Consider the following 11,727-nt stretch of genomic DNA (forward strand, 5'->3'; position numbering starts at 1 on the left):
AATAAAAAAATCATTGTGTCTCCGGGCTGTGAAAAAGACAGGCTATGGGTCAGATCTGGGCAACAGTTCACCAATCCCAGATCAACAACCCATAGGTCCAAAAGGAAGCCAGCATACCACATAGTGACGGAGTTCTTGTCTTTTTTGTTTGCTTGTTTTGTTTGCAGTGCGGGGATGGGACCCAGGCCCTGCACGTGCTGGGCAAGTACTCCCACTGAGTTCTACCTCCACCACCCTGCCCACCATTTTCTCATTGGAAAAAATGTAAAGTCTGAATTTCCAATTTGTTGTTACTGATCTTTTTCTCATCTAGGAATACTTGCTGAACTCTCATTTTCAGGTATTCAAGTGCCAGAGAGGGGGTTCAAGAAAATCAAGTGCTTTTCTCTGTATCATAATGAAAATCCAGGGGATGGTGAAAACAAACTCTAAGTAGAATTTACACCTTGTTTTTGCTTTTAAGAGCATGCCTTTTGCTTTATACACATACTGCATGTATCTTCCATTAACACAGGAAAACATCTGGAGGCTTGTCAAATATTTCATAAACTCAAATTTGGCTAAGAAAGAGATAATCAAACAGTTGGAATTAAAAGAAAATGCCTAGCTAATGACAGCTTTGCTGGCTTTTCAAATCCACCACTTCAGATGACAGCTGATCTCGTTATCACATTGCACTGCTGCTCTGAGAGAATTCAGGGAGACAAGAAGGGTCTCCCCCACCATCAAGAGAAAATAAAATTGGGTTTCAGTCTACTAACCACACCATTGAAAACGCTGGCTAGATTTTTGGCAAAGTTGATAAAACCTATTTGCAAACAAATAATGTTTATTAAGATCCAGACAGCAGGAAATGCAGATTTCAGTTGAGTGTTTGGGGGAGAAGGAACACCTTTAGATTCTCCGTCATATTCTAGCCATCATCTTTAAGGGTTGGTAAATTTTTTTGATAAAGAGCCAAATAGGAGATATTTTCAGTTCTGTGGGCTACATGGTCTCTGCCACAATTCTTCACCTATGTGGCTGAAGTGCAAGAATAGCCACAGCAGCTGTAGACAACATATACAGAAAAGAACATAGCAATGTTCCAATAAAACTTTATTAACAAGATAAAGCAGTGGGCCAGACTTGACTGTGGGCTGTAGTTTGCTAACCCCTGCTCTAGAGCAGCTGGAACTAAAGTGCAATGAGACTCCCATACAAAGGAAAGACTCTGCAAAATGACAAGGGCAGAGGAAGCAAAAATGGGTTCAAACATGAACCCTAAAGGACACATGGCCAGAGCAGGTGCAGCTCTGTGGTCTTGGAGTTTGCCATGTGCGGCTCCTCACTGGGAGTGCCTTCACGCAAAACACCCCAGGGTGAGCAGCAACAGGCTGTATTACTCAGAAGTGGTTAAGACCCTCCTGGGGGAGGCAGAGGTGCCAAGGTGCAGCCAACTGCTGTCATTTCTCTGCTGTCACAGGGAAACAGTTATTTGGATGGAGCTGAAAAACTTGTCCTCATTCGCAGTTTATGTAAACTGAAGTAGCCTGACACTAACATTGTTCTCAGTCACAGCTGATGAGGATCTAGAACCAAGTTCTTTGGTTAAAATAAAGACAAGGATGTGGGTTGTCCAGGTGCATTTTTCTTTGAGGATTCTTAGTCTAGAGTTGTCAAAGTAGAACTTTTTCAAAAAAATGATCCCCAAAAAGCCATTAGGGAGGAACACAGAGATGTTCATCAAGGTGTTATTTATAACAGACAAAAAATGTAGATAATACAAGTGTCTATCATCTGAGGACTGGCTAAACTAATCATATAATGTCCTTACCATGAAGTATTTGCAGTTAACAAGAATAACACTGTACGGCTGGAGATGTAGCTCAGTGGTAGAATACTTGCCTAAGCACGCAGGAGGCCCTGAACCTGCTCTCCAGCACCACAGGGAAACCAAAAAAAGGATACTGTAGAAAAAGGCATGGTCATGTTATCAGGTGAGAAAAGCAGACAAGAAGATAACTAAGATAACATACGGCATAAAGAAAATGATGTACTACACTCAAATAGCACTGCATGGAAAAAGAGCCAGAAGGATGTGCACCAGGTAAGTCTTTGGGGGCAATATGCAGATAGGTGAATTTTTGCCTTCTAGCAAGTTTCTATTTTATAATGTTCTTTTTTTTTTTAAATATTTATTTATTAGTTCTCGGCGGACACAACATCTTTGTTGGTATGTGGTGCTGAGGATCGAACCCGGGCCGCACGCATGCCAGGCGAGCGCGCTACCGCTTGAGCCACATCCCCAGCCCCATTTATAATGTTCTGACAATAAGTATATATAAGTGGTAAGAAACTTCCAAACAAGTAAAATGAACTAAAGCCACAGTGATATTCCAATATGCCCTTCCAGGGTCTCTGCCCCAAGCATGAGAGAAGCTAATGAGGGTCACAACACTGGTAATAATTGTCGCATTGATAACAGTGGCCAAAGTACAATGTCAAGTCCAGGAAGAAGGTCAAGGTTAAAGAGACAGTTATTGAAATGAGAACCATGAAATTTCTCTGGACGCTGGGAAAGTATAAAGGGAAGGATGCTAGATGAAACCAGCAGAACCCACACTGCCTGACCCACATCAGAACTGTGTCACACACACAGACCTGCACATGTAAACCGGGACGGGAAAGTGAAGACAAAGGTTTACCATGCCAGAGGCAGTTCCAGTTTTCAATGTTAGGGCCAGCCTGTACCAGTGCAGGTGGAAGGAGAGAGGAAACACACGGTGACGACACCTACTGGTGTCAAGCGCTCACAGGCAGCTTGTGCCGTCAGCCTCCTGGCCCATGCTCAAGTTTGCAGAACCTCACATCCCAGGCCAGCATGAGCTGCAGGCCTATTAGAGTCATGGGAACTGAGGCTTCGAAAGGGGAAGCAATTAGCTAGGGCCCCAGAGATGGGAGTGAAGCCACATCTCACTAACCCACATCTAACTAACTGCATGAGCAATTCAACTGAGCCGGGCCTCCCAAAATTCAAATTTCAGTAGCAGAGTCCAATGAAGGCTTCTGAAAAGCTTCCTAAAGATGCACATTCAAGGCCCTGGGTTCCATCCCCAGCACTGAAAAAAAAAAAGAACTAGACACATTCACACATTCATGAGGTTCACTTTCTAAGATGTATAGCAGCTTCCAACAGGAATGTGAGAAAGCCACTGTTTATATAAACTTAACAATGAGATAACAGTTCTCTGGCACAAAATACAACTACTGAAACAAAACCTCCACTGAGAGCATTCCTTCTTAGCACACAATTCCTCCCCCTCACAGGCCAATGCCTCGCCTCCCAGAAGCCCCAGCTCCAGGCTGAAAAGTCAGCAAGGGGCCCTCTCACCACTCACATGGCTGAAGGAGGGATGGGCAACACCTTGGCCTGTGTATTTATGACAAGAACAAAGGCCCAGATCTGGCAAAGCTGGTAACTGAGTAGCCATGAAACTGAACTTGACCCTGGTCTAGAAGGTCAAAATCACATGTGCCCAATTCTTAACCACCATTTATCAAATGAAATCTAAAAGGGAAAATCTACTACCAACTATTTTCTGACTTCATGACAGCCTTCAAAATGAATCTTGGGTGTTTTTCCCAAGGTTATTCGAAATGCTTCAAGTCGGAAGATGATGTCTTGGCTTAAAAAAAAAATGTCATGATCGTCTAGGTGTGGTAACATGTACCTGTGGTACCAGCTACTTAGGAGACTGAGGCAGAAGAAATACTTGAGCCCCAAAATAGGAAATCAGCCTGGGCAAAATAGTGAGACTCCATCTCAATAAATAAATTAAAAAAATATAAACAAAAGTTCCTTTTTAGAAATGAGCTTTATTTTCATTGCTATTGAGTTCTAAAAATCTGCATATTTACCTTTTTTTTCCCTCCAGGTTTACCTACATATCAAGATTTCAAAAATCAAAACAAACAAATCAGCTTTAGGATGCCAACCACCAATGTATCCTTTTAGCAATGAAACCAGAACTCCCTTTCAGAGAAACTTCTGGAGCAAACACTGTATTTCCTAGATCAAGACTCGCTGTTTTTCAAACTCAAAACCACCTATATGAGAAGCACTTGAACTTGAGCTTTCAGAATGTGGTGAGTATCACACAAAGAAATCACTTTCGTCTTTGCGGGTGTACAAGTGGCTCCCAGAGTCACTTTATTTAACAAAGGACTTCAAAGCAAAGAAAATTTTTTCCTAACACTCCCATCAGACACTGCCAGCCATCCCCACTCCTCTTCTGCAACACTGGACAGTGGCCCACCTCATCCCTTTTACTAACAGTTTAGTGTCTAAACAAAAAGGTTGGTGTCCCTGTGACAGGTGTCCTGCTCCTTAAAGTCCTGGGGATGACCTTGGCTGCTTTGAGTGGCCAAGCAGACTATCACTGGGACAGGGGAAGAATCTGAAATCAGGACCTGGCTGGCCCCAGAGCCACTATCAGATCATGCAGGGAACCCAGAACTCACTGTTATTTATAAACACTGCCCAAAAGAGGATGCTTCAAACTTAAAAGCCAACTCTTCTGCTCAGACCCCTGGATTAAAATGATTTTTAAAAATTTATACAAATTCTAACCAAAAGGATGGTTATTAAAAATAAAGCAAGAAATATCCCAAATCAGACTTCTTGTGAAAGCTTGACATAGAAAGGATTCCAATGCGATGGAATGACCCAGACACGTTCTCTCCTCTAAGGGGAATGTCACCTTATCAGGCCCCTTAAGGAGACCCTCCAGAGACCCCTTAAGTCGACAACATTCCAATTCAGAGGCCAAAGTGAAATTATCTTTGAAAACAGTGACATGGCTGGGAAGCCACGTGCATTTTGGTGAATATTTTTCCACCCACCACAAGCTTAGGCTTTCTGGGAAGGTCCTTGGTTTTCTGATCAAAAACATTCTTGAAGTCACCAGGAACAGAGAAATGAAGACTTGACATCCGGAAAAATGAATCCTGGGTTCTGTATTCAGGGCTCAAGAGCCAAAGAGTCTGGAAAAGGCAGAGGGCAGAATGACTGTGAGGATGGGAAGCCACTGGTCTAAAAATATTCTTAGAGATTATTTTATTTTATATAATTCTCTGCTCATACACAATATGTGAATGTAGTCAACCATACTGTACTATTTACTTACTTCTTAATTTTTTTTTTTTTTTTGGTACTAGGGATTAAACCCAGGGGCACTTTATTACTAAGCTACACCACCAGCCCTTTTTATTTTTATTTTGATACAAGTTCTCAGTTAGTTGCTGAGGGTCTCACAGAGTTGCCCAGGCTGGCATTCTTGAAATTCTCCTGCCTCAGCCTCCCAGTCACTGGGATTATGGCGTGCACGACCATGCTCAGCCAACAGATTTAACACATTTCAAAGTAAGTTACAGATATCAGCACCACTGATCCCTAAACATTCACAGATATTTCTCCCCATATTTCAAGTTACTTTAGGATTTCCTAAAATTCCCAAAGTAGCTTAGCTCAACTGATACAGAAGTGGGTACAGGGAATACTGAGCTGTGCCCTGGACTCTGCCAACTTCCTCAGCGACTGCAGCAGTCACTGCCATGGACCCTAAGAGTGGATCCTTTCAACCCCACGATGGAGGTCTGCCTCCCATACTCAGGTGCTCAGTCAGAGTTTATTCCATGTTTACTTCCTACAACATGCATCAGTGAAAAACTGTCAGGGAGTCATCTGACCTTCTTTACTTTCAAAACATTTCTGCATTCTCACAGAATCTTTGCTAGCAACCTTTGATAGCATCAAGACAGTTCACAGCACAAGAGTTCTTCAAGTTACCTAACCCTTCCCCTGTTCTTGGACATTTCTAGACTTTTTGTTTTGAAAATGTCATCTTCATAAAGGGATAATGCATGGCCACCTCCTGCCCTTTTCTCAGTACTAGAGTTTGAACCCAGGACCTCATACCTGCTAGGTTAAGTGCTCTACCACTGAGCCACATCTCCAGCCTTTTCAATTTCTATTTTGAGACAGTGTCTCAGTAAGCTGCTGGGACTGGCCTTGAACTTGAGATTCTCCTGCCTCAGCCTACATTATAGACATGCACCACAGCACCCAACTTTACTTTCTAATATACTAGGAAAGTCACTCATTGCCTTCCTGCGTAAAGTCTCTCCTTCTTCTCCTTGTGCTGCGGATGCAAAGCTACATGCCCAACTGAAAGCCCTTTCTTAAGAGAATCTTCTCTCACTCAAAGGCCCCACTGAAAGAGCTGGCCTAAATCAGGGGTTTACATGCATTCTCTGTCAGGGGCCACAAAGCAAACAGTACTGGCCTCAAGACCTTTACACATGCTACTTTCTGTGCTGCCATGCTTTTTCTCTAACTCTGCAAATGGCAGATTCCTTCTGTCCTTTAGGTCTTGATTTAAGAAGCACTTACCCAGAGTCTTTCTTTCCCTCATCTCTGAAACTGGGAGCTCCCTTCCCACTTGCCACCTCAACCGATTGTTTCCTTTTTGCCTTTTTTTTAGTTCCATATCCCACCAATTTTACTGTGCACTTTCTGAGGGCAAGGACTATGGCTGTCCTGGCCTCAGCCTTCAGTTCAGAGTACAGCCCCAGATGAGGAGTGAATACATGGGCACCTAGAGAGACAAAGGATGGAGTCGCCTAACTCGGTTCCACTTTCTGTGAGTCCTGGTTACACCTCCTACACTCAAGTACAAATTCCTTGATCTGCAATCACAAGCCCTTTGTTTCTGGGCAGGACTCATTCATGCTCCGAAACTGACTGGCCAAGCAGGACACCTGGAGATGGGTCTCTCTGGGAATATGTCACGGTTCTCATTCTGGGATCTAAAAACTTTTCAGAGACCCAGTCAAATCCCTTCTCCCCAGAGCTTCTAAATCCTGGAACCACACCCAGATAGCCACAAGGCTGGCTCAAGGACCACCCAGCAACCCCTGAGTTCAGTATCTCCAATGCTCAGAACAGTTAACATTGTGTCCTTGTCCTTTTCAGGGGAAGCATGTGGGGATGGACCCAGTGAGGCCTAGAACTTAGCATTCATTTCAAGTCCATTTACTGTGAATCTCGTGATTCATTAACAAAAGTGTTAGAATCATGATCCCAAGACTGGAAAGAAAAGCAATCTGCTTGGGTTTTTTTGCCTAATGAAAAAGTGAAGGTGACCATAAAAACAAAAATAAACTCTGGATATAGTTCTTCTGGTTCTAGGAAGGCTGCTGGAGTAGGATCTGGACCTTTTAAGTCATGTTTTCCACCTCAGCAGATGCCAAGCACAGGCTGAGACCAGTAGAGGTGGCAAGAGGGGACAAAGCCATGTGGGACCTGGAGGACACCATGTTCTAACAGAAACTCAAACCAGCCAGGCAGGACTTCAGGCTCCAGTTTTCTCACTTGTGTGCAGAGTTCTTACTTTTTTGTTTTCTTTTTGATACCAGGGGTCCTTAACCATTGAGTCACACCTCCAGCCCCACCCCACCCCCGCCCTTTTTATAACCTATTTTGAGAAAGGGTCTCACTAAGTTGCTTAGGGCCTTGCTAAGTTGCTGAGGCTGGTTTTGAACTTGCTACCCTGCCTCAGCCTCCCAAACCGCTAAGATGACAGGTGTGCACCACTGTTTCTGGCAAGAGTTCTTATTTTAGAAGCAAAAACCACGACCCAAAAGTGCTGAATGAAATGCCACAGAACGCCCGTGAGGTCATGCATTCTCATTCTGGTGAATGATGTTGAGAAGACAGGAAGGGGATGGCGGGGCCAGACTTACACAATCATGCAGAACATCATGAAGACGTTCCAGAGGGCGATGAAGATCCGAAAGTATCTGAGGCTCAGTAAGAATTCCCGGATGTTGTCCCCTAGAGAGTAAGAGAGCACTTTTATGGCGCTGTCCACTGCAGTGGGCTTCTATGATTTCTGCCCAGGCTGCACTCACAATCCAGACCCTCCAGTGGCTGTGTGGCTTTTCTCCGCATTCCCCCACCCTTAGCTCTCAGGCCATTTACCTGACAGCACAAGGCCCAATGCCTCTGATGGGCTCAGAGAGGGTCATGTGCCCAAGTCAGTCCAGTAAGAGATTCCCCTGGGACTTTTGCCTCAACTACTCGGAAAAAATCTCTCATTTTTTGTCAGGTTTGCTGGGCTGGGAAGTTTTAAGCTCAGGGCCCTAAAAAAGGGGTCAAAAAACTGGCCCACAAGCCAAATCTGGCCCCTGCTGCCTGATTCTTTGTATGGTCTGTGAGCTGAGAATGGCTTTTACATTTTTTTTCAGTGTTTTTTTCAAAAATATCAATATTTTGTGAGACAAGTGGCATACAGCCATGCCCATGCAGCTATAAATCACCTCTGGCTACTTTTGTACCATCACAGCAGAACTGTTCTTGTGCTTGAGACCAAATAATTCAGAGCCTCAAATATTTATCTTGTGGCCCTTCACAGAAAAACTTGTTCAGGAGGCTGAGGCAAGAAGATTGAGAGTTCAAAGCCAGCCTCAGCAATAGCAAGGCATTACACAACTCAGTGAGACCCTGTCTCTAAGTAAAATACAAAATAGGGCTGAGGATGTGGCTCAGTGGTCAAGTGCCCTGACTTCAATCTCTGGTCCCCCTCCAAAAAAAAAAAATTGCCATTCCCTGCTCAAGGATCATCTTTGCCAACACAAGTCTGGTGACATAGGAGAAAGGAGAATTGAGAGCTAGAGAGTCAGAAGTTAGAGGGCTGGTGTGAGACTGGACCCAGGAGTACCAAAGTCAATTCTACTTTGACCACTTTGAGCTGACTCTAAAGTATTTTCAATTGAAAGCTCCCAAACTCAGGCACATATACCTGGGGACAAGGGGTCAAACTGCTTTGAGGAAGCTAACAAGCTCTGACTGCAACCATGGAGTTTACTGCAGTTCAAATCCTGGCTCTGCACTTCTGCACAGGTGACCTGGGCTGGTCTCTGGACTGTCTCTGCTCACTTCCTCCTCTTCAGGTACGGGTAGGTAGCTGAGAAGACCTCGGCACGGTGCCTGGCACACATGGAGCTCTGAACAAACGCAGCCACTACCGTACAGGGGCCAGCCCGGCAAGGGGAATGGGGATGAGGAGCACTCCCTTCAGGGCACAGAGGGAGGGTTCTGAATGGACGGAGGCTTGAGGGAGGCAAAGCGCATGGGAAAGTGGCAGATCCAGAAGTACACAGCAAACTCCTGTCCAGGTGCCCTTCTTGCCATTCCTGTCTCTGACACCATTTCTGAGCCCTTGTGCCACCACAGCTTTGATTTAGAACTGTGAGGCAAATCCCAGAGCCTGGAATAGTGTCTCCCACGTTGTAGGTGGGCAATATATGGCTGCTGAATGCATGCACGCATGAATGAATGGATGGATAGCTGATCAAGTGACTGAGAGTACAACCTCTGCAGTCCAAAAAACCAGTTTCCAATCCCAATTCTGTCACTCATTTGTTGTGTGGCCACAGGCAAGTAAAGCCATGTCTACCTCTGGCCTCGGTTTTCTCATCTATAAAATGGGAAAATGAGCCATACCTTTCAGGGTTGGAGGTGAAATGAAACACTGGCCGAAAAATTCTAGCAGGGCAGCCACCCAGAAGGGCCCTCAATAAAGTGGAACTGTTAAACTGTCTACAGTTCTGCTCCCCACGCATCAGCACCCTTCACCTTGGCTGTGGTACCTCAAATGGCCTCCCAGCACACACTCCAAATGGAGCTGCAACCCCATCAACATCTTGTGACTCCTGATATCACCTCCTTTACCACCTATTCTTATTTAATAAATATTTATCCTGCCCCAAGGTAAATTCCATGAGGTAAGAACTACATCTGCCTTGTTCCCTGCTTTATCCCAGCACCCAGAGCAGTGGCTGGCAATGTAGTGGATATTCAAAAAATGTCTGATTGATTGAATGAATGAATACAAGTTGTATACAGCTTTCATTTGATTCTCAAGAGTCACATAAATAAATTCAGTAGGGAATGTAAAATTCTGGGGCCTCCAGAAGCTGTGTAGGTAACAGGATACAAATATGAAGGGGCTTGGGTCTGGAATGAGGTGGAGTCCCAGGCCCTGTCTCAACGAGGTTCTGCTTTTCAACCCTACTCAATGGATGCCAAGAAAGCTCCTAAATCCCAAGCTGCAGGATTGATTTTCTGATCTTTTTTTTTTTTTAAAGAATAATCAGGTATCTGAACTTTTATATAAAACCTCCCAATTTGGCAACTAATTAAAAAAGCACACAAGTCTGAGGCACTCTGAAAGCAACAGCGATGGGTGGAGCTATTCATTCATTCATTCATTCACTCACATGCATTAACATGCCGCTCTCTGAGGACACGGGGAGGGGATGAACTTCTCTGGAGTTTACAATCCAGTGCTAGGGGCAGACATTAGCCAAATGATAGCACACATAATGAAAAATCATAACCACTGAAACAGGAATTGAGATGAGTGCTGACTTATCAGAGAGGGTCTCACAGAAGAAAGGAGGAGGTGCCAGAAGTGGGCAGACGGAAGAACACACCCTCAGTCCCAACCCACTCTCACTCACATACGCTCAGTTAGAAGGAAAACCAGGTAGATATGGTGAGAAAGAACCATACTCTCCTAAGTGAACAGTGCGATTGCAGGGTGCAGAAAGAAGACCTTACCTGTACTGGGCTCCCTCGACTCCTCCCCAAAGCCCTGCGTGTCCTTCTTTTTCCTATAAAGAGAAGAAAGACCATGTCCACTTTCAATGGGTCATAAAGAAGGCTTGGTCCCCTGACCCTGCAACACAGCTCAGAAGGCCGTGATTACTAAGCTTCGGACACTCCTGCCGCTGTCATGCTGTGTGACCTCGAGTGTCTCTGGGCCACCACCTACACGGCCCATATAAGCCACACCCACAAGGTGAACAGGGTGGTCCAAGGGCAGTGAGTATGTAGCCGAGGGTCCAGGGCAGGGCTATTTCTGGGAGAAAGAGGCTGAGGCTCCCAGAGGATATGAGCAGGAGACCGGATTTACATTTCCGTAGTGTTGCTGAGGGTCAAAGGAAGAAAAACCAGAGAGGAGGCGCGACCAGAGGTCGACCCAGGGCTTGGGGCGGGGCCTACAACGTGGGGCGGGCTTACGCCGCGGAGGCGTGACTACGAGCTCCCGGGTGGAGGCGCAGTCTTAGCGCGGCCTACTCACAGTTTAAAGTTGAGCACGGCCCCGGCGTTCATCAGCAGCGTCCTGCAGAAGGAGAATTACGTTTACTAAGGCCGCCCCTCGCCCCATCTGGCTGTCTCTCCCCATCCTCTGGCCCCTCTAATTACCCAAACAGCAGGATGTCCCCGATCATCGTTACAGCAGAAGTACCCGTCAGAACCGGAAACGGAAGCCCCAGGAAGGGAGGGGAGAGGAGTACTAATCGACCAATCCTGGAACAACTGTGGCGAGAGATGGACCAATCGAAGGCCGCAGCAGGCAGGGTCCCGCCCTTTGCAGGCCAGGCCCCTTTACGAGCGAGCGCCACTCCTCGCAGGGGAGGCCCAGTGCGTCCGGGCAGGAAGGGCGGGGCGAAAATGCTTCTTCGCCTCAGAGAGAGAGAAGCCTTCTGGGGTGGGGGCGCTTTGGAAGAGTTCTGCGCATGCGTGACCTGCCGCGGGAGGTTTAGTGCAGCTGCAATTCTTTCCTCCTAGCTGGGTCCGGGCTTCTGCAAAAAGGAAGCTCCGGATGCCTGAGGAGC

General features: G+C 45.8%; 1 protein-coding gene across 1 annotated transcript; it reads right to left on the reverse strand.

Annotated features, from left to right (window-relative positions):
• Positions 1-3,838: 3,838 nt before the first annotated feature.
• Smim7 (small integral membrane protein 7) lies at positions 3,839-11,440 on the reverse strand. The gene is made up of 5 exons (XM_005333031.5): positions 11,315-11,440; positions 11,190-11,231; positions 10,667-10,719; positions 7,786-7,876; positions 3,839-5,025 (listed from the first exon to the last, which is right to left on the reverse strand). Exons 1-5 carry the CDS (start codon positions 11,338-11,340, stop codon positions 5,010-5,012), a joined length of 228 nt encoding a protein of 75 aa, XP_005333088.1. The 5' UTR covers positions 11,341-11,440; the 3' UTR covers positions 3,839-5,009.
• Between the last annotated feature and the right edge of the window lie 287 nt (positions 11,441-11,727).

The sequence above is a fragment of the Ictidomys tridecemlineatus genome, chromosome 2, assembly GCF_052094955.1.
Source record: "Ictidomys tridecemlineatus isolate mIctTri1 chromosome 2, mIctTri1.hap1, whole genome shotgun sequence".
NCBI classification, from domain to species: domain Eukaryota; kingdom Metazoa; phylum Chordata; class Mammalia; order Rodentia; family Sciuridae; genus Ictidomys; species Ictidomys tridecemlineatus.